Source organism: Balaenoptera ricei, chromosome 14 (assembly GCF_028023285.1).
Source record: "Balaenoptera ricei isolate mBalRic1 chromosome 14, mBalRic1.hap2, whole genome shotgun sequence".
Lineage (NCBI taxonomy): Eukaryota > Metazoa > Chordata > Mammalia > Artiodactyla > Balaenopteridae > Balaenoptera > Balaenoptera ricei.
The window spans coordinates 9,911,785-9,934,777 of NC_082652.1; the positions used below are offsets into that span (position 1 = coordinate 9,911,785).

The 22,993-nt window shown below is 47.2% G+C and overlaps 1 protein-coding gene across 6 annotated transcripts in view; it reads left to right on the forward strand.

Moving 5' to 3' along the window:
- The window catches only part of ACAD10 (acyl-CoA dehydrogenase family member 10), a 114,770-nt gene extending 93,355 nt beyond the window's left edge, over nucleotides 1-21,415 (forward strand). For 4 of the 6 annotated variants that reach the window (XM_059893699.1, XM_059893700.1, XM_059893698.1 and 1 more), the window contains exons 11-21: nucleotides 1,019-1,164; nucleotides 1,927-2,100; nucleotides 10,374-10,774; nucleotides 14,261-14,401; nucleotides 14,897-15,034; nucleotides 15,158-15,248; nucleotides 16,150-16,308; nucleotides 17,009-17,181; nucleotides 18,939-19,082; nucleotides 20,089-20,166; nucleotides 20,770-21,415. In XM_059893699.1, coding sequence (XP_059749682.1) covers nucleotides 1,019-1,164; nucleotides 1,927-2,100; nucleotides 10,374-10,774; nucleotides 14,261-14,401; nucleotides 14,897-15,034; nucleotides 15,158-15,248; nucleotides 16,150-16,308; nucleotides 17,009-17,181; nucleotides 18,939-19,082; nucleotides 20,089-20,166; nucleotides 20,770-20,910 — 1,786 coding nt within the window. In that variant the 3' untranslated portion in view covers nucleotides 20,911-21,415. The remainder of the gene's footprint in view (nucleotides 1-1,018; nucleotides 1,165-1,926; nucleotides 2,101-10,373; nucleotides 10,775-14,260; nucleotides 14,402-14,896; nucleotides 15,035-15,157; nucleotides 15,249-16,149; nucleotides 16,309-17,008; nucleotides 17,182-18,938; nucleotides 19,083-20,088; nucleotides 20,167-20,769) is intronic. The other 2 variants (XM_059893701.1, XM_059893702.1) reach the window with 2 other exon arrangements.
- The last annotated feature ends 1,578 nt before the right edge of the window (nucleotides 21,416-22,993 follow it).

Here is a 22,993-nt window from a genome sequence, read left to right on the forward strand (position 1 = left end):
CTGGTCTTGCCCCAGTTTACAGTTGACAATTATCCACTACACGGGCTCTCCCTGTGCGTGGCCTTTAAGGCAGGGTTTCTCAGCTTTGGCACTATTGACGTTTGGGGCCAGATGATTCTCTGTGATGGGGGGCCTGGCCTGTTGAACAGCAGGAGTTAGTACCACCCCCCGGCTCCGAAGGTACAAGCACGGGCTTCGGCTGTAACGACAACTCCAAAGCTGCGTGGCTGTCAACAGCGACAGCAATGATCTTCCTCATGAGTCTGCAGTCTGGGACGGGACGGCTTGTCTGAGCACTGAGGTCGCTCTCAGGCGGGGGGCCGGAATCACCTGAAGGCTCGCTCACACATCTGCAGAAGGGCAGAGAAGAGCTGGGCTCCCTGAGCCTCTCTCTGTGTCTCTGTGGTTTCCCACCTGGTCTTTCCAGTATGGCAGCTTCCAGCTGGACTTCTTACCTAGTGGCTCACGGTTGCAAAGGTGTGTGTTCTGAGGGGAGAGGGCCAGGGGGGAGCTGATCACCTTTTCTGTCCCTGTCTCAGGAGTCATTCAGCACCACTTCCACCTGTATCATAATTGTTAGAAGTGAGATGCTTCCAGGGGTGAAGGATTAGACTCTTTCTTTTGTGGTAGGAGTGTCAAAAAATTGCAGACCTGGTTTAAAACCATCTCAGGAAGGAGTAATTACCAGAACCCAGACATGGTCTCTATGTGGCGAGGGCCACCTGACCAAAGCTATGGCCCTCAGGAGAGGAATACAGCTGTCCCTCAGCTATCTGCTGAGAGGGGGTGGGGAATTAATGTGCAGGCCCCCTTCCCATTGTCTGCTGGTGTCCCGTTGGCTGCTCCCAGCTGAGCCAAAGGGCAAGGGAGCTGGTGGATGCAGCCCATGCAGGCTCCCGGGCACATGGGAGGGGTGGGGAATGCTTCTGAAGGGGTCAGCAGAAGACGCCCAGCACAGAATACACCCTAGCGGTCAGTTTTCTTAGCGCTGTCTCCATCCCTTCTGTGGCTCCTGCAGGCTGGACAACCTGCTATTCCATCCGGAAACGGCCGAGGTGCTTGCCGTCCTTGACTGGGAACTCTCTACCTTAGGCGACCCCCTTGCTGATGTGGCCTCCAGCTGCCTGGCTCACTACCTGCCGTCCAGCTTTCCCATTCAGCCAGGTAGGAACTGCCGCTGGGGGAGTGAGGGATGGAGCCCGCGCTCTTCTCAAAGCTTTTGGGCAGAATATGCTGAAACAGTTTGTGATTGGGCTGCTTTGTGAAATTCAGGTATTGAGTATTTTTTCTACAGCATCATTTTTAATGACACTATAGGATTTCATTGTTATAGAATTAACTTAATAAGGCATTTGGTTTGATTCCTATTTGGATATTTGTTTCCAGTTTTTGGTTTTTTTTAAAGTATTACCTTCCTTGTGCTTCCACAAAAAAGGCAGTGAATATCTGTGTAGTAATATCTTTTCCTGTATATAATATATATACTCCTACGATAAATTCTTGGAACAGAACATATTACATGCTTCTAAACCATCAAAATGTTACAAATGAAGGAAATAGGTAAGATTTTTTATTTGTTGCTGTTATCTTTTTCATAATTTGGCTAGATCTTCTTTGAATACCATTTTTTTAATCAAATGACTGGTAGAAAATAATATGCATCCACCCTGAACTGTGGCCCAGATGGAATTGGAGGCCCCTCATTCCTTCCTTTACTGCCAATTTAGTCTGAAACTTTTAAGAGCCAAATTGTGAATAACAGCTTCATGCCTGGATTCCAGACATCTTGAAATGATGAGCTATAACCCTTTGAACTAGTTGTGAAGCTAATTTCCAAGGGACGAAGTGATTTTCAGAATTCAAATACTTGGAGCCACAGGGGAGCATGGGGTTTTTGCCTAGTCCTGGGTCTGTCTGTCGCTTCAGGTTTGCGTGACAGTGATCTGACTGAGCTGGGAATCCCTACTGCAGAGGAGTATTTCAGGATGTACTGTCTTCACATGGGGATCCGTCCCACTGAGAACTGGAACTTCTACATGGCTTTCTCCTTTTTCCGCATTGCCGCAATCCTGCAGGGAGTCTACAAGCGCTCACTCACAGGTAATGGGGGCCTGGGAGAGCTGGCCTCGGGGTATGAGTCACAGCCAAGGGGCTTCTATCCCTGAAACCCTCTCGTGACCGAACTACAAGATTCAGTTAATTCAACCATTTGTCGTTAAGTGTATATCATATATATATATTTTTAAATATCAGTATTTAAAATTTTTTAAGTTATTAAAATAAGGCACAAAAATTTTTAAAGTAAAAACATACGTGATAAGAATTCAACCATACAGAAGAATATAAAATTATTTTCCATTCTTCTCAGCACCATTCCTCAAAGATGAAACTACTGTTAAGGGTTTTTGGGTCCCCCAGTTTTTCTGTGTATCTGTCACCTCTCCCTCTCTCTCCCTCTCTCTCTCTCTCTCCAAGTTTTATAAAAATGTGATCATCTTACATGTATTTTTCAGTACCTTGATTTAAAAATTTGTTATGCTTAAGAATTTCTATGAAATATTTGTATGTGTATATATATATATGATTACCATATATATGTAACTATAACTTACTATATAGTTACTAGATATTACTATAACTATGTAAGGCGAATTCCTTATTTTTTTCCACTTAATATTTCATTGAGACCTTTCCATGTGAATATGTACAGACTTACATCATTCTTTTTGATTTCTATAGTACATTCCATTGTATGGATATACCGTAATGTATTTAACCAGTTCCCCTATTGATGTATCTTGGATTGTTTGCAGATTTTTGCAATCACAAATAGTGGTTGGTGGACATCCTTTCTCACACACATGTGACTAAATCTGAAGGATAAATTCCCAGAGTTAGAATTTCTGGGTTAAAAGTATGTGCATTTAACAATTTTGTAGATGTTGCCAAATTGCCCAGTAAGAGGATCGTAGAAGAAAAGATGACTGTATTTTCTTTGACGGTGCTTTTAAATATATGGTAAAATACTTTATTTAACCAGTGTTTTCTAGACTGTATCTTTTAAGTTTGAACTTTTGAGAAGAAAAGTTAAGTATGGCTACTTAGAACTGATGGTTTGATATATACATATGTCACCTATGGAGTGTTCATATATATATATGCGAGGATGGCACAATGTTATTAGTTTTAATTCTAAATTCTATAGGGTAGAAATTGAAATAATCTATATCCTAAATTATTTAAGAAAGTAGAAAGACAGATTAAAGTTTGTTTCCTATGTAGAAGGAAGGCAAGTAGAAAGCAAGCAGTTAGAATCTACCCAAAAGACCTAGAAATACTGACTAAGCCAATAGCATTAAGTACCCCTAATTACCCACATTATAAGCTATAAATTCCATTATCACCAAAAGGAACCAGGACTCCTTGGAGAAAGTGGCTGATTTCAGGTCTAGGGCAAAATATCCACAAGATGAACCTGGAACATCTTGCCGTACCAGAAAGCAAGGAGGTTGTTGAAGATTAAGAGGGTCATACCTAAAGGTCTCAGGAGTCAACTTGAATAGGCTCCCACTTGCTAATGACAGGAAACTTTGAGCACCAGTATGATGATAGCTGAAATGGATGAAACACATCAAATATATTTAAATCCATGAGTAAAGAGTGATACTAAAACAAAGAGACCATGTCTCACTGGTGACTTTGGAGGTTGCCAGGGAAGCAACCCATTACTCTGAAAATTGGTAAATAAAGGGAAGAGAGTCAAGCATTTATCCTGCCTTTCCTATACAAATTACATATCAGGCTAAGCAAATGATTGATGAGAGAAAGTTTCTCTTTAGAGAAGCATCCTGGACCCAATGATAGAATTAGCGTGTCACCAATTTGCCACCCCTACTACATGAATGCATCTGGAAAATAAGCATTAGTGGCGCTGAAATCGAGAGAGGCAGCCAGACATTACATACCTCCTGATGCTGCCTTCAAAAGTCGAACCTGGATGTGACCAAGCCTCGAGTGCCAGCCACCAACTTACAGGGACCAGAGGGTTCAGCAGAGCACATTCAGCAGCGCCGCTGAGGCAGAGCCAGTCACAAAAATCCAGATTCCGGGAAACTTCACAGGGCAAACAACTCAGTTTCTTCAACAGATAAAAAAGGGGAAAAGATGTTGAAAAGGGAACCTATAGGTTGAACGGGACTTAAAAGATACATTAGCCAAAAATAGTATTTGGACCTTATTCAGATCCCTGTTTGATAAAAGAAATTTTCTGAAAAAAAATTTTTGAGACAGTCAGTGAAAAATGAATTCTGACTGGAGAGTTGATGATATTAAGGAGTCATAGTTAACTGTTGTTTAAGTGTGGTAATGGTATTGTTGTGGGTGTTTTTAAGTCTTTGTTTTTAGACATAAATGAAATGTTTATAAATAAAATGATGTGGTGTTTGGGATTTACTTTAGCAAAATCCAGGGCAGTGGGGGTGGGGAGGGAAGAGGGTGAAATAGGATTGGCCATGCTTTGACGATTGTTGAAGCTGAGTGGTAGAAACCTATAGGTTCATTATATTTTTCTGTCCAGTTTTGTTTGTCTTTGAAATTTTCCGAGATGAAAACTTAAAAGGCACGTAGAAAGAAGCCCAGCAGTGGGTTTGCTAGTACTATGGGGACATCTTAGCTTCGTGGTCATCAATACCTGAGGCTTTCTGGCAGCATGTCGCTCTCAGCCAGGGTGCCAGAATCTTCTGAGAAAGGCAGTTGCAATAGGGGAATTGATCATCCATTCACTCACAAGAGCCTCTCCTAGGCCAGGTACTGTGCCAGGTGTTAGTGGCAATAGAAGGTTGTGATTTTTCCAGAGAAAAATCAGCATCCGGAGAATTTCTAGTTTAACCCTCCGTGATCTCAATAAGCAGTAATTCCTGGAAATGGTATTTTCTCTTCCTTTGGAGAGTGTCAGCTCTAAGCCAGTATTTCCCAATTTTTGTTATGGTTTTGCAGTGAAAGGTAACCAGAAACATTTAATTAAACAGAATGGCTGCTAAGTCCAAACGGTGTTGTGCAGGTCTGATTGCCTGTGGGCATTTTCTAGCGGGCAGCCAAGTTCTCGCTGGGTTCTGCTCCAGTGCCTGGGGATAGCTGGATCGATTTTGCCCATTATGTCAATTATATCTCAGTTTTTAAAACAGAATTATTCATTCTAGAATCTCTACACCAATAAACTTTGCCAGATTGTCCTCAAGTTGCCTATCAGGAAACCCTTTGACAGTTTCCAAGATCCTGTGAGCCACTGGCTTGGCCTCAAGCTTGTCTTGGCCTCAGAGGCAAAACACACCACGTGTTTGCCACCACATGGAAAAACAGATGTGCTGTCCTTTCAGGCCTCTGTTCCTCTGATATTGATTGTGCTCTCCCCTCCCTCCTACCTGGAAGGCCAGCAGACATACTGAGGAAGTGCCTTAGTTTTCTTACGTAAAAACAGTGAAGTCAGTTTTTTTAAAGAATACGATAAAATCATTTGATTAGGGAAACAAAAAACTCAACTCTTTGAACACAAGTATTATTTCTGTGCATTTTTCTTCTTAATTAGCTGTTAAAGTCTTTTTTTTTTTTTTTTTTTTTAGCAGTTGAGCTACTTGGTGTCACCCTGGGAAAGTGGGTTTTGGAGAAGAACAATGTGTTTCAAAGGCATTCTCTCTGTGATGTCATCACAGGAGATTTGGGCTCATCCTTAGGTTGGCAGAGGGACAACAGTGACTAGAGCCTGGGGGCTGATTTACAGTCTGTACCAGCTGAACCCAAGTATCACTTTCCTTCATTAATAAGTGGTTACTGAAGTTTAGGTTTCTTGTAGATGGCTGCTGAAATTCTAGAAAGGAAAAAGTGCTGGTGGCTGCACTTTAGGAAGACATCATGGATGTGGTCTTTTCTGCTGGGATTACATTTGGGAAAATATATCGGAAGTGATAGCTTTAAATCAACCCAAGCTCATACAAGTGACCTTCCAAGAGACAAAGCAGTACTCTGAGAGCGAGATCCTATTAAGGAGATGAAAATTAAGAAAACACTTTGTACCCTCTGTTAGAAACAAAAATCGAGGATTGGTTCAAGATGGCGGAGTAGAAGCACGCGCGCTCTCTCCCTCTTGCGAGAGCACTGGAATCACAACTAACCACTGAACAATCATCGACAGGAAGACATTGGAACTCACCAAAAAAGATACCCCACATCCAAAGACAAAGGAGAAGCTGCAGTGAGATGGTAGGAGGGGCACAATCACAATAAAATCAAATCCCATAACTGCTGGGTGGGTGACTCACAAACTGGAGAACACTTATACCACAGAAGTCCACCCACTGGAGTGAAGGTTCTGAGCCCCACGTCGGGCTTCCCAACCTGGGGGTCTGGCAACGGAAGGAGGAATTCCCAGAGAATCAGACTTTGAAGGCTAGCGGGATTTGATTGCAGGACTTCGACAGGACTGGGGGAAACAGAGACTGCACTCTTGGAGGGCACACACAAAGTAGTGTGCACATCAGGACCCAGGGGGAAGGAGCAGTGACCCCATAGGAGACTGAACCAGACCTACCTGCTAGGGTTGGAGGGTCTCCTGCAGAGGCGGGGGGGGGGGGGTGTGTGTGGCTGTGGCTCACCACGGGGACAAGGACACTGGCAGCAGAAGTATTCCTTGGTAAGCCCTCCCAGAGTCCACCCTTAGCCCCACCAAAGTGCCTGTAGGCACCAGTGCTGGGTCACCTCAGGCCAAACAACCAATAGGGAGGGAACTCAGCCCCACCCATCAGCAGACAAGAGGCTCTGCCCACTAGAGTAACACCCAGCTCTACCCACCACCACTCTCTCCCATCAGGAAGCTGGCACAAGCCTCTTAGATAGCCTCATCCACCAGAGGGAAGACAGCAGAAGCAAGAAGAACTATCATCCTGCAGCCTGTGGAACGAAAACCACATTCACAGAAAGATAGACAAAGTGAAAAGGTAGAGGACTATGTACCAGGTGAAGGAACAAGATAAAACCCCAGAAAAACAACTAAATGAAGTGGAGATAGGCAACCTTCCAGAAAAAGAATTCAGAATAATGATAGTGAAGATGATCCAGGACCTCGGGAAAAGAATGGAGGCAAAGATCAAGAAGATGCAAGAAATGTTTAACAAAGACCTAGAAGAATTAAAGAACAAACAAACAGAGATGAACAATACAATAACTGAAATGAAAAATACACTAGAAGGGATCAATAGCAGAATAACTGAGGCAGAAGAACAGATAAGTGACCTGGAAGACGGAATGGTGGAATTCACTGTCACGGAACAGAATAAAGAAAAAAGAATTCAAAGAAATGAAGACAGCCTAAGAGACCTCTGGGACAACATTAAACACCAACATTCACATTATAGGGGTCCCAGAAGGAGAAGAGAGAGAGAAAGGACCCTAGAAAATATTTGAAGAGATTATAGTCAAAACCTCCCTAACATAGGAAAGGAAATAGCCACCCAAGTCCAGGAAGCACAGACAGTCCCAGGCAGGATAAACCCAAGGAGAAACACGCCAAGACACATAGTAATCAAATTGACAAAAATTAAAGACAAAGAAAAATTATTAAAAGCAACAAGAGAAAAACGACAAATAACATACAAGGGAACTCCTATTAGGTTAACCGCTGATTTCTCAGCAGAAACTCTACAAGCCAGAAGGGAGTGACACAATATATTTAAAGTGATGAAAGGGAAGAACCTACAACCAAGATTACTCTACCCGGCAAGGATCTCATTCAGATTCGACGGAGAAATCAAAAGCTTTACAGACAAGCAAAAGCTAAGAGAATTCAGCACCACCAAACCAGCTCTACAACAAATGCTAAAGGAACTTCTCTAAGTGGGAAACATAAGAGAAGAAAAGGACCTACAAAAACAAACCCAAAACAATTAAGAGAATGGTAATAGGAACATACGTATCGATAATTACCTTAAATGTGAATGGATTAAATGCTCCAACCAAAAGACACAGGCTCACTGAATGGATACAAAAACAAGACCAATATATATGCTGTCTACAAGAGACCCACTTCAGACCTAGGGACACATACAGACTGAAAGTGAGGGGATGGAAAAAGATATTCCATGCAAATGGAAATCAAAAGAAAGCTGGAGTAGCAATACTCATATCAGATAAAATAGACTTTAAAATAAAGAATGTTACAAGAGACAAGGAAGGACACTACATAATGATCAAGGGATCAAGCCAAGAAGATATAACAATTATAAATACGTATGCACCCAACATAGGAGCACCTCAATACATAAGGCAAATGCTGACAGCTATAAAAGAGGAAATCAACAGTAACACAATAATAGTGGGGGAGTTTAACACCTCACTTACACCAATGGACAGATCATCCAGACAGAAAATTAATAAGGAAACACAAGCTTTAAATGACACAATAGACCAGATAGATTTAATTGATATTTATAGAACATTCCACCTAAAAGTGGCAGAATACACTTTCTTCTCAAGTGCACACGGAACATTCTCCAGGATAGATCACATCTTGGGTCACAAATCAAGCCTCGGTAAATTTAAGAAAATTGAAATCATATCAAGCATCTCTTCCGACCACAACGCTATGAGATTAGAAATAAATTACAGGGGAAAAAACATAAAAAACACAAACACGTGGAGGCTAAACAATACATTACTAAATAACCAAGAGATCACTGAAGAAATCAAAGGGGATATAAAAAAATACCTAGAGACAAATGACAACGAAAAGATGACAATCCAAAACCTATGGGATGCAGCAAAAGCAGTTCTAAGAGGGAAGTTTATAGCAATAAAATCCTACCTCAAGAAACAAGAAAAATCTCAAATAATCTAACCTTGCACCTAAAGGAACTAGAGAAAGAAGAACAAACAAAACCCAAAGTTAGTAGAAGGAAAGAAATCATGAAGATGAGAGCAGAAATAAATGAAATAGAAACAAAGAAAACAATAGAAAAAAAATCATTATGAGTAACAATGAATGTTAAGGGGGGATATCTTTCCCTTCGATGAGACCTGTACAGTCTGAGTTAGGAGGGGAAAATGTAGCCTAGCCCACTTGTGCTCAGTGGCCCTCACTGTAAGTCTGTGACTCAGGGAAGGGGGTTACCTGATTCCCAACTGGCCCCCCAGGGCCTGGGTCCATACCCAGTACCCAGAAGGTGCCAAGTAAAGACTTGCTGAGGTCCAGTGGGCTGCATTCTCTGCTGTGTAGCAGATGGATCTGGTTCCCAATTTGTAAGGAATAGCGTAATATCTTTAAAACCAAAGCTGCATGAAAATGGTTCTTTTGAGGACTAGCACTTGACCATTGGCAGGAGCCAGAAGTAAAATAGGCCTCTGCAAAGATCCATTTATTGATACAAAGCAAATGAGGAAAACAGTCTCTTTAGAATATGGAAATGCTAAAAATAATCCAGGTGAACTGACTGAAAAATCCCACTATAAAAAGGCAATATTTACAGTATAAGGAGACACATGGATGGATCCCAGATATACTGAGTGAAAGAAGCCACACTGAAAAGAATATGACATATGTATTTATATGACATTCTGGAAAAGACAAACTACAGGAACATAGATCAGTGTTGTTCCCCAGGGGCAAGGGGAAAGGTTTGACTACAGAGGGACACCATGGAAGTGTGGGGATGATGGGAATATGTGTACTGATCTTGATGGTGGTGGTGGTTGCCTGACTAAGCTCACAGAACTGTACACTTTCTAAAGAGGATGTATGTACACTACATCTTAATTTAAATTTTTTCAAAAATCTTTTCTTAAAAAAGTCTTGATGTGTGTATTAAGCAAAGAAAAAAACAGAGCATGACTAGAGTGACGTCTGTGACGCTGATGACAGTGTTGATCTAGACAGAATGGTGCCCAGGAACTAGCCATTAATCCAATCCCCTGTGACACTATTATTATGAATTTCATGGCAGGGCCTCCTATAGCCCAAGGTGACAGCATAAGTGATTTGGGGAATTCCCAATTTAATTTAGTTTCTTTAGGAAAAGAAGAGATAAAGAGCAGGGAGCAGGCCAACTGAGTCCAACTTCTGCTCCCAGCCCACTGATGTAAGCTTGGGCGCGTCTCCTCCCTAAAACCTGGATCCTTGTCTGTAAAGTGGGGATTAAAACAGTCGTGTAGCTCCAGGAATTCAATTAGCTATAATAATGCATGTCAAGCACTTAGTGCTGAGTCTGGTGCATGTCAAGTGCTCAGCAAGTGGTAGTAGCGGCTGATGGAACAACAATACTGTCACATGGTAGCATCACTATTAAGGGTTATTTGGGGGGTACTCACCGGTTTTCTTTGCCTCTGCTTAGGGCATGCAAGCTCGGCTACTGCAGAACAAACTGGAAAGCTGACTGAATTTATGTCTAACCTGGCGTGGGATTTTGCAGTCAAAGAAGGGTTCCGGGTTTTCAAGGAGATGCCAGCCACCAAACCATTAACAAGGTCCCACCACACACGGGCCAGGCCACAGTCCCTGCCGAGGACCCCAGGCATGAGGAGTTATGTCACCTCGACAGACTCTTCCCCAGCTCATGTCTCAAAGGGAGCTCTGGTCTTCTCTCCAGAAGGCCTTTCCGCACCGGTCAGGGAGCTGTATCAGCGGCTGAAGCAGTTTATGGAGCGGCATGTGTACCCCGCTGAGCCAGAGCTGCAGCATCACCAGGCCTCAGCCGAGAAGTGGACCCCTTCCCCACTGGTCGAAGATCTCAAGGTAAAGCAGCGTTTCGAGATGTGGGGAGACCTCGTTAGCAAGGCCCAACCTCACCTCGTACACCAGCCACATCTGTTCCCTCCCAGTCAGCGAAGAGATGGGAGGGCCGAGTTGAATTAACTCCCCTTTCCACCATCATTAGAAAGAGCCAGCTCTGGATCACTCAGTTTCACTTCATTGCTCTTTCTCTGTGACTGTGTCTCAGCCTCATACTCAGCCAGGCAGAGGAATGCCGTGTCTGTGGTTTATAACTCTGAGGCAGGTGGGTGCATTTTATGCATATCTGAATCACGTAAATTTGAAACAAAATGATATAAATTGCATCAATTAAATAAGGCTCTCTTTAAAGAATCCCTAACATCAAAGCTAAAGGGCCAGTATAAACTGGGTTTATGCTCTTGACACACAGTGACACCACTTTAGCTGATAACGGAAATACCTGCTGTTCTTTTTCAGGATTAGTCTTGGCTTGTGTTAGTTCTTCAGTTATTTGAGGTCTTCAGGAGCACATATTCTGCCTGTGATGCAACCATCACCTACTTTAAAAAGAAATAGCGTTATCTCTTTTTTCCTAGTTACAAACCTATCGCAAAGTAACCAGAGTTCAAACATGGCAAGAGTAGAAAGAGTTCATGACATAGAAAGAGTTCTCTAAAATTCTCTGCCCTCTGAGCTAATCAATGTCAACAATTTGGTTTATTAGCCTCCCAGCTCTGTTTTCCTATAGCATATTAATATATATTATTATTATTCCTATTGTAATGAAATTGTTTTATACATTTGAATCTCCCACTTGCTTATGTTATTCAATGATGTATCACCTTCCCAGATCAGTTCCTGGAGATGGACCCCAGAGGACCACATTGCAGGTGCACCATAATTTGTCTACCCTGCCGCTGGCTGAAGGACACTGCGGGGGTCTCAGTCTAGGTCACTCTGGTCACTTAAGCAGCAGAGTTTGCAGCTAGCTGCTAACATGGACAGGGAGGCTGAAGAGCCACCTGAAGGAGACAGCAGAGGCCAAGGGAGGGCTGGCTGCAGGGAGCGTGGCCAAGGCTGTCACTAGGGCAGCAACCGGGAGGTCTCTGCTGGAGGCTTCCTCCTCAGGACTCCAAGATTGAGGTGGGAATTTTCGGCCAGTCAGGTGTAGGTCCCATGCTCGCACCTTGATGCCACCGAAATTTATACGGTGAGAGAGCACCCCAGAATAAGAAGGTGTTGGGGGACTTCCCTGGCGGTCCAGTGGTTAAGACTTTGCCTTCCCATGCAGGGGGTGTGAGTTCAATCCCTGGTCAGGGAGCTAGGATCCAACATGCCTCGTGACCAAAAACCAAAACATAAAAAAAACACCAGAAGCAATATTGTAACAAATTCAATAAAGACTTTAAGAATGGTCCACATCAAAAAAATCTTAAAAAAAAAAAAAAAGAAAGAAGGGGTTTGGATCCTGTGCAAGGAAGGTACATTGAATGCTCTTACATGCTTCTGTGTCCATTTACTGTTTCTACAGCATCATTTATTTGAAGTAAAAATACTGGTCTAAGAATGAGGCCATTTTGAGTTTCAATAAATATTGCCAAATTTTCATCAGAAAGGTGCTTACCGATCTGTGCTCCCATTGTTACTGCGTGAAATGCCCTATCCCCCACCTACTGGCCTGCACACTTAATCCTTGCCTGTATGATGTACCCGTGGAGTGCGCAGAAGCATGGGAAAAGCAGACACTCACGTCGCAAACATCTCTAGTCTCTAAAATGAATGCATAGGAAAAACCTAGATTAGGGCACATTCTACTTGTGGTCATACCTAAATGGGAATCATAATGACAACTAAGATTTTTGGGGAGTGTGGTGAAATTATGGCTCGTGGCTTTTATCCAAAGTGTCATTACTACCCATAAATGAGAAGTATTTGACTTTTACACGGCATCTCACAAATCCTGTGAGGTAAGCATTAAGAACCTCTATTTAAAGATAAGGAATTGAATTTGTCCAGGGACACAGCTAGAAATAATAGCACCTGGACTCAATCCAGATCTTCTGGGCTCAAATCTGTGGGTTTTTCCCCTCCCACAAGGAGATGATTATATTTATTCCCTTATTCTTCCTCCTCTCAGAACTCCCTTGCTTCCCTTCCTACTTTTCCCTTCCCTTCCTGATTTATTTGTTCCAGTTAATCTGTCCTTCTTCTCCTTGGTTGCTGCACTATGAGCTAATTAGCTTAACACAGCAATGAGCCGAGTGTATGTGCTGATTCTAGAAGTACATGTCCTAGAGACCACGCCCAATGTAATGGAAAAGTCAGCCAGCTGGTCACCTCCCAGTGCGAAGAATATCCATCATCACTAATATTTAGTACAGCCCCCAGCTTCTGAGTCCGGCACTTTATATTCCGTGTGTTACCTCATTTCATCTCCCCAGCCACCCAGTGAGGTGGGTGTTGTGGACACTGGTTGGCTGCCTAGAGACTCTTCCCCTTTCTTTGGGTAGCAGCACCCCAGTTTCATTTAGGGGCCTCCCTCCCCGCCTTTGGACACAGTCTGGCAGAGCTGTCAGTCCAGGCACCAACCCAGCTCCCCCGGCCAGGAAGTGGGCATGTTGAGCCAAGCTAGGCCAGCCGGGCTGTCCCTTCCTGCAACTGAAAGAGTAAACAGTGTTTTCAAGAGAGAAAACAGCTGGCACTCACTCATTGCACAGCAGGACTGCAGAGTGTCTGTCCTAAGCTGTGCTGCCTGGGCTCCCGTCCATTTCTGAGCCTCCTCCTCTAATCTGAGCTCCTGATAACCTTCCCACGCGGTTCCTTTTTCCCACCACTTAGTCACCGTCCACTCCTACTGCTCACTCAGTAGCCGTGACTGATAGCGTGGGTGGTGACATCCCGTTTCACGGATGAGGAAACTGCCACGTGGAGCTCTCCGGTATCTTGCCCAAGGTCTCCCAGCAGGTGTGGTGGGGCAGGGTCTGAACCCAGCAGTCTGACTCAGGGCCTGGGCTCCTGACCCCCAGGCTAGACTTCCTAGTTTCCATGTTGGGAGCTACGTTCAGAAACCCAGAGTTACTTTCCCGGGAACAAAGTTGTGCCTCATAAAGGAAGCTGGATCAGGGGATGTCCTTAGGCACCTCATCAGAGCAGCTGAGGCTGCCGCCAACTGTCCTAGGCTGGGTCCCCGCAGGCTCACTAAAGGACCCTTCACTCTCTTGTGCTCGTGGAGTGAGTTCTAAGCTGCGTCGTGGCAACAGTAGTGATGCTAACAGTGATGGAGGTGGTGTACGTAGGGCGCCTGGGACGCGGACACCGGGGAAGTGAACTGATTGCCACAGTCACTGTTAGGACTGGGCTGTCTCCAGACACCCTCATATTCTCCTCCCACAGATCTGCAGGGTTTGTATCCAGCCCGATGGTTTGGACTGGCCTCGTTATTTTCCGCGGGACAAAATAAAATGAAATCACCCTCTGTGGATCCCTGACTTCTTTTTCCCGTGATAGGAGAAAGCCAAGGCCGAAGGACTTTGGAACCTTTTTCTACCCGTGGAGACTGATCCCGAGAAAAAATACGGAGCAGGGCTGACCAACGTAGAGTACGCACATTTGTGTGAGGTCATGGGCACGTCTCTGTACGCTCCCGAGGTACCTTCTTTAATGTCTTTCTCAGCATGGGAGGAAATCCTCGTCCTCCACACGAGTTCAGCCACCCTCCTGGGCCGATGGGGTTCCCTGCAGCTGCACTGGACTCAGGAGCACTGATGCAAACTCAGACTTCTTATAGGGGAGGACACTGTGGGCAGGTGGCTGGAGCCAGAGCAAGAAAGCAGCTTGGGGTGGGCATCTACTCGGGAAGTTAGGGCCCAGGTGAGCACGGCCTGGCTGGCTTCCATGGGCCCCAGCCCACCAGCTCCAGTCTCCTTTCTCTCCCCCACGGAGCTCCGTGGTTGAGCTTCAGGGGCTCTGAGCTGCTATATTCAGAATGTCGTGGGTCTTTGCATTTCCTTGGGGAGAGGAAGGACTTTCACGCGGGTGTCAGAGGGCCTGTGACTTGGAAGGAGCCCGGGTCCATGCTTCTGGGGTGTTTGAAGTTTTGAATATGGATGTGGGAGTCACCCTTCTGCTTTTTCTCCTTTCCAGATCTTTAACTGTTCTGCTCCAGACACAGGGAACATGGAGCTTCTGGTGCGATACGGCACCGAGGAGCAGAAGGCCCGCTGGCTGATTCCGTTGCTGGAGGGAAAGGTCCGCTCTTGTTTTGCTATGACTGAGCCCCAGGTACCTTGCTTGGGTCACCCACAGGTACTCCTTCTCATCAGGCCAGACCCTCGCCCGACCCCACCTGGGCTCTGCCGTCAAGGACTGCAGGACCAGCTCTAATCAGAATGTGCTGTCACTCAGGTTGCCTCCTCAGATGCCACCAACATTGAGTCTTCCATCCGAGAGGAGGATGGCTTCTATGTCATAAATGGTCACAAGTGGTGGGTCTCAGGTATTTGGCCTGAAATTCATTTTTCAATCACACTTATGTGGGTCTGCATTGATAAGCATGTCTTCTCTGCCCTGCTGCTGTCTGAGAAACTGTGGGAGGGACTAGCTTCATCTCCATTTGATGCAAAGGAGATTGTGTCTGTTCTCAGAAAAGGCAGCAAACCCTGGGAGAACCAGAAGTTCTACGTGGGTTACCAGGTGACCCCACGTGACAGTTCCAGGAATCTCTCCTTCACTCCCCTCTCTTGGTTCTGCTGTGGGCATCTCCCTTTGGAAAGGCAGGAGGTCACTTCCTTGGTGGCTTCCCCGTGCTGTGAGGTCAGGTGTGCCACAGCAGAAGGGCTGGTCGTAATCCTGTTGTTCACCAGGCGTTAACTCTGCAGGACTCTCCATACGTGCTAGGTCCCCACCCCTCTCCGGAGGGTCCGTGTTATTATCCCCATGTTACAGAGAAGGAGACTAGGACGGAGAAGTGACTTGAGTCACTTGCCTAAGGTATTTGCCCCCCACTCGCAAGTAGGGAACCCAGAGTTCAAGGCTGGCCTGATTCTGAAGCCTGTGCCCAAAGCCATCATGTTTCCACTGCCTGTGGGAACAAAGCAGAACAGACTGCCAGTAATAAAGTAGCAGTTTTCAGCTTCTTGTCTCCAACCTATATTTTCAACTTGACCTGGTGCTTTAAAAAAAAACTGCTCTTAGGATGTTGGATTCCTTCCTCACTGGGACAGAAACCAATTGCTCTTACTGCTGGTCAAGGGCCTGCACGTCCTCATCTGATCATGTGAAGTCTTAAAGGGCCCTCTCTGCTCACTGGCTTCGGCTTCCCTGGGCCAGGACTGTGTGTTTAAGGAGATCTGATGGCCCTCGCGTCAGATGATGGGGTCTCTCTCTTTTCCTGGCAGGCATCCTGGATCCTCGCTGCCAGCTCTGCGTGTTCATGGGAAAAACAGACCCACATGCCCCACGCCACCAGCAGCAGTCCATGCTCTTGGTTCCCATGGATACCCCGGGGATAAAAATCATCCGGCCTCTGACGGTGTATGGGCTGGAGGACGCACCAGGTTAGCCCCCCGGGAGCAGCTCGCCTCTCTGTGCGGGCCTGGGTCTGGGCCTGGGGAAAAGGCTTTGGGCAGCACTTCCACTGCAGGAAGTAACATCTGTAAGGGTATGATGACATTTGGAAGGCCATGTGCTCCTGCATTTCACTTCCATCCATGAGTATCAACCATGCAGGCAAATTTCAGACAGGCATTTATCCCTTTATTTTTTTTCTCTTCCATCCTTAGAAGATAAGCCAGACTCTGTGAGGTAAGGAGGCCACAGAGGACAGAGCAGGAGGCAGGAAGTGCCCTCCAGACCTTCTCTTCTAGACCCCAGGGTGGACAGCCGACCTCCAGGCCTGGAAGTCCTCTCACAGGGGCTCTTTCTCTCTGCTGATGAAGTTCACGTCCTGCCTTGGGTGTTTCTGTAGGATCACTGCATTGTTAGAGTCACATACCGCTAGGGAGTTTCAGCTTAAGGCAGAAGCATGTTTTATAAAAGGAATGCCAAACTATTCATTTGATATTATAAATCAGTGATTTATTTCCCATCTTTAATAGACTCCTTCCTTCCTTCCCTCCCTCCCTGTTCAACCATGTTCCAGTTAGAAGGCTACAAAAGGGCAGGAGATGAGATAAACTCCTTGCCAGCAGATGAGATAAACACATCTGAGGAAAACAAGTAGGCAGATGGCTCAGGGGTACCCTTTGGGTCTTTCAGGTGGCCATGGCGAAGTCCTGTTTGAGCAGGTGTGCGTGCCCAAGGAGAACATGGTCCTGGGCCCTGGCAGGGGCTTCGAGATCGCCCAGGGCCGACTGGGTCCTGGCAGGATCCATCACTGCATGCGGCTGATCGGGTACTCCGAGAGGGCGCTGGCGCTCATGAAGGCCCGAGTGAGTACTTCCCTTTGCGACTGTCTCTGTACCAGAACGACCCATCTGTTTTCCTATCAAACTTCAAATCCTAACTGTTTTCTGAGAGCAGACTTAGCAGGTGAAACAAGGTGATGTTCTTTACAAGAAGCTGTGTCCCTGTCTTTGCTTTGCATCTGCTACTTTGCTGAAGTTTCAAATTCAGAGCAGAATGGGCCTCACCCTGTTGAGGTGACCGGAAGGAAAAGGCCAGGCTCTGTAGCAGCAGCAGGCAAGGTTCCAAGGTCCACAGGGTCATGGTCTACTGATGAGCATTCCTGCTACCAGGTCATCTTTAAAAATCAGATACCAGGGAGAACCTAAGGTTCCAGCGTTCAGCCCTGCACCATCCTCCTCCCCCAGCACATCCAAAACTTTATTCTTCTTTGACCCCCTCAAAGGTTGCAAGCCCACACAAAAGAAAGCTCTTGCTGGCAATGGTAATTCAAATTGGTGATATCAATTTCACAAAGACAAAGCAAACCCTTGAGCCTCCAAAATATCTCACAAAACACTGTCCAAAGAACAGAGATGGTCCGGTGTGCATAGATTACTGAGGAAACCTGAGATTCAACCTTTTTAGTTGAGACCGACTAGTTTTTCAGTTTTTGGGTTTTTTTGGGTTTTTTTGTTTTTAAAGAAAATGCTCCTTTCTTAAGAGCTCAGGTATAGTCTCCAGTCCCATCCTGCAGAGCAGTTTGACTGTACGTGTCAGAAGTCTTAGAAGGTACCATAGTATTGACGTGGCCGTTCCACTCATAGGACTTGGTCTCAGGAGAGTAATTAGATTTAATACTAGGAGGTTGACCACAGCGATGACTATAATACGTTGGAAACAACCTATAAGGCTAACAACTGGGGCCTGGTCAGATAATCCTGGTTATGGGCATGCAGTGAAATTCCAAAATGATGCTGTAGAAATCTATTTCTTGATATATAGAGAGGTGCTCTTAATGAAAAAAAAAAGGCAGGCTACAAAGCATTATAAAGAGTATGACTCCATATTTTTGTAAAAAATGCATATGTATGTCTATGCATACAAAAAGGTATCCACCAAATATTAAGTGTGACTAGATGATGGCATACCTGGTGTTTATGTTTTTTCTTTTTTTGTGTGTCTGAAAATGGATACATTTTCTGCCATGAGTAATATTATTTGTGTCATTAACTGTTTTTAGTTTAAAAAAAAGGGGGCTGGGGATACGTCCCTTATAAGTTTTTCTGATTGCTTGCAACTTTCAAAGACTGTAGAATCCCCACTGCAATAACAGTTGCCCAAGAGGGGGGTCTGGCACCCAGACTTTGCTCCTGAGGGCACCCCAGGACGTGAAGCAGGCCCTGCTGTCAGCAGAGGGCACCCTCCCCCGCCTGTGTGAGGTGCCCACAGTCACTGCCTAGTTCCCGGAGTAGCCCTGGGCCAGAGGCGGCTCAGATCAAGCACTGTCGCTGCCTGCCAGCCGAGCCTGCCCAGAAGGGGCCGGATGGCTGGAGTAAAGGGGTTCCCGGAGGTAGTTTGTGCAGCCACCACGTTGACCAGCTCCGCGGTGCCCACGAACGTTGTCTGCTTCTGGCTCTTCTCCCCGGGAGTTTCCAGTGGCTGGAGAGCTGGCAAAGTGGCACCTGAGCTGCACGGTCCCGCTTCTGCCCCCCTTCCCCTCCAGCCCTCTCCTGTGTGCTTCCACCCACCTCCTCTGCAGGGCACAGCCCCGAGCCTCCCGTCCTGTCTCCTGTGTCCATAGGCGAAGTCCCGCATGGCCTTCGGGAAGCCCCTGGTAGAGCAGGGCACGGTCCTGGCAGACATTGCCCAGTCCCGAGTGGAGATCGAGCAGGCCCGGCTGCTGGTGCTGAAAGCTGCCCATGTCATGGACGTGGCAGGAAATAAGGTAGGAGGCCGAGGGGCCTCACAGAGCACAGGTCCTGAGGTCGCGGTGAGGGACGCAGGCCCAGGAATCTCTAGACGCTGACTCTTCTGTCCCCACTCAGCAAACCATGGAGAAAGCGCTTGGCTCCTTGACATAAATAAGTTTGCTTCAACTCTCCTTGGGACTACTTGGGCAGCTTTTCAAAAATGGAAAAGGTACAATAAAAGAGGACTGAACTTTCTGTCTTACTGACCCAGTGACCTTCTGGGTTCAAGACAGTGGACCTGACAGGGCCACAGGGCCCCAGCCTGAGCTACGGCCCCACCTGGACTTCCAGGCATCCGGCAAACTAAGAGTAAGCCATGGAGTTAGCCAGAAGAGAAGCTTTATTTTCAAGTGTGACATTATTCTTTAAATGGCTCTTTTTGAGGGCCTCTAATAGCCAGGTACGATGCCATGCTGACCTCTGCCTTCTCCATCTCTCCATGGGGCCTCCACCCCTTAGCCGAGAGGCCTCGGTAGCAGTGGGTTGACCCAGGCTCAAGTTCCCTGTTTCTTGGCACTCTAGTGCCGGGTATGAGGGCTCTCAGGGGCTTCGATTAAAATCCCAGACTGAGGGCAGATCATTGCAGCTCAATTCCCCAGAGCCCTGGCTAGCCTTGTTCCACTTACCCTTTGGAAACAGAGCTGACCGTGACCCTGAATGAGGCACAAGCCACTCACTACTCCGCCCTCTGTGTGTGCTGGCGATGCTGCCCGTCACCTGGGAAGACGCCCTGAGTCTTTCCTTGACCAGACAGCCACCCACACCGCACAACATCCCGAGTCCCTTCCTAGCCACCTCGCTGCCCCCTCCACCCCCGTCAGTGCTGGGCAGGGACCACGCACCAGGCAAGGCTTGTGGTCCAGCGGGACCTCAGCCTCTGTTCTGAGCTATTGTTTCTACTCCTCCCTGTGAAACTGATCGTTCTTCCAAGTGTTCAGCCCTCGGGTCTGCCCTCCTAACCACACCTCCTCTCCCTTGCAGGCTGCAGCTTTGGATATTGCCATGATTAAAATGGTGGCCCCGTCCATGGCCTACCGAGTGACTGATCGTGCTATTCAGGTGAGCACAGATGATGGGTCACTGATTCGTCTGAATCATTTACAACAGATGCAAAACTCCCTCTCCTTCAGCTGCCCAACCTCCTGTAAACTAATAGCCGCCCTTTGTCGCACACTCACCACATGTGACTTTCCTTGTCCTCCTCAGTACAACCCTATGAGGGGTTCTATTCCTACCTTCATTTTGAATATGTGGAAACAGAAGCAGAGGAAAGTGAAGTGACTTGTCCGAGGTCACTCAGCTTGAAAGGAGCTGAGCTCACATTTGGGGAACCTAGGTCCTTCTTACACCAGGCCCAGCCTCCTAACCATGCAGGGATGCCTCCTTCCCAAATCTCAATCCCTGGCCCCAACAGAGGGATTTCCCGATGGCAGAAGTCACCTAGCAGAGCAGACATGGGGAGTCTGGCATCCCTGGGATGGCAAGTGCGGGCCCACCTGAAGTCTTCCAGAACGTCGTTATCACACAGGTGTCAGGGGACAAGCTCGGGAAGGTGGCTGTTATGAGCCGTTCTGAGATCTTAGGAGCAGGCACTTGTTCCTGGGCCTCTCGGGGACGAGGGCTCACCCAGGGCTTCCCCCCATCCCGCCCTGTGTCTGCCAGGCCTTCGGAGCAGCAGGGCTGAGCAGCGACTACCCACTGGCTCAGTTCTTCACCAGGGCTCGAGCCCTGCGCTTTGCCGACGGCCCCGATGAGGTGCACAGGGCGGCAGTGGCCAAGATGGAGCTGAAGCGCTGCAGTTAGACCTGCAGGAGCCACATCGTCCCTGTCAGGCCTATGGTGCCCAAAACTTTAAATGATGTGCTTTGAAAGACCTGGTATGTGTGATTCTTGCACCCTGCCTGGCAGCTCTGTCCTTCCATCCTTATTGTGAACTCAGCCTCGGTGGGTGCCCACAGAAGACACTTCTGTAAGAAGCCTGGAGTTGCCTGTTTCAGGCAAGGAGGCAGGGGATTAGCTGAGAGCTGAGTGGGTTTCAGTACATAGCCTGGAGAGCTGGTCTTCAGTTCAGGTGCTGGGATGGGCAGCCAGGCCCCCTTCTCTCTGGCTGTGGTGTGGTGCGTAAAGGCTGTGGGACTCTGCACGAATGTTAGAAGTCCTGCTGGGGTGGTGTGCCTGTGCTTGCTCCCAATGTGGGGCCTCTTGCTCCGCACCTCCCCACCCCCGCTCCCAGCTGATGGCTGCAGCCTACAGACCCAGGGCGGGAGTGCTCCTGGGAAAAAGGAATAAAACCCAAATCATGAAGGCACTGCCATCTGATTGTTTTCCTTTGAATGTCCAAAACACAGAACACTGAGGTGTTATTTTGGAAAGGGACTTTGGAAACATGAAAGAACAAGAAAATATACCTCAGAGACATCATGAATGTTCTATATCATACAAAGAGAATGGAGAATGAAGGCTCACACTTTAGCTCCTCTGTCTCAGTATGTCAGTTGCCTCCTCATAATTGAGTTTACACAAGATCCTGCCCAGTGCATCGGCCCAACCAAATGCATGGGGGGCACAGACACGGTGACCCCTGGTCGGTCCCAAATCAGCCGCCTCACAGCTGCTCATGTAAAGGTCAGCAAAGGATCATGGCTTTCTGGTGTGTGAGGCCCATTCCTCCATCTGATCTATAGTCAGAATGTTTGCGGGGAGGGGAGGTGGTGGGCAACATGCAATTACAATTCAGAGGGCAGTACTCTCCCTGCAGAGAAAGGTGGACATACTCACTCACTTGAGGTCTGAGCGCTTCAAGGAATGGGTGTCCCATGAGCCCAGGTTGCAGTCGGAGATAAGCCACTGGCTGTTAGGACCTGGACTGCTAATCTCATGATTTGGGATGACGTGGCCATCAGCTGCCCATTTCAGGTCAGACCAGATGGGCAGGGACCGTTGTCCCAGCGTCTGCTGCATTGCAGACTTGACCCCCTTGAGGGAACTGCTTTAATGGAGAGAGTGCCCACCTGCTGCAGTCACGGCCACACACCTTCAGGGTACTGGGGAGTTGTGGGGGGCTTGTGAAAGGGCTCCCCAGATATTCTCGCCCCAGTGGTCTGGGGAGGCAGGGCCTCCTCTACTGCTTGTTGTTCACGAAAGGTAAAGTTAAATTCAGACCCCCCAGTGAATTGCTGTCACACCAGCCACGCTGGCAAACAACCTTTTGCAAACTCGGGCAGGGTTCTAGCATCCTGACTTCTTGCTTCAAGCCTTAGGAAGGAGGAGGATTGAAAAAGGAAGTGCTTGGCTGGTGGCCCGCTGTATCACTTGGCCCTCAGCTTTGTTAACCTTGCTTGTTAAGTAGAGCAGCTGCAGGGATGAAAATAGAAGCCATGCAGTGGAGCAACCCCACGTCTCCCTCAGATACTGTGCTGCGAAGGGGGGAGGCCCTGGGGTGGCAGAGTGGACGCTGCCTGAAGGATGCGAGTCACAGAGTTGTGGCCTCCAGCAGCCCCTCATCCAGGGTCTCCCATTCGGTGAAATAATTCCACTCCCTGCTGTCAACTGCACCCGAATTCTGGGCCAGGCACTGGTCTCAGCCTTGGGGAATGTGCAAAAAAAAACAGGTCAAGTTGCCATTATCAAGGGGCCCACATCTCAAGTGGGGGATGGTGGTGAGTGTCTGAGACCATGGTGAGTTACGTGGGTGCTGTGCTGGGTGACTGATGAGTGACGTGCTGTGGTGGGTGACTGATGAGTGATGAGGGTGCTGTGCTGGGTGACTGATGAGTGACGAGGGTGCTGTGCTGGGTGCTGTGGTGGGTGATTGATGAGTGATGTGGGTGCTGTGCTGGGTGACTGATGAGTGTCGAGGGTGCTGTGGTGGGTGATTGATGAGTGA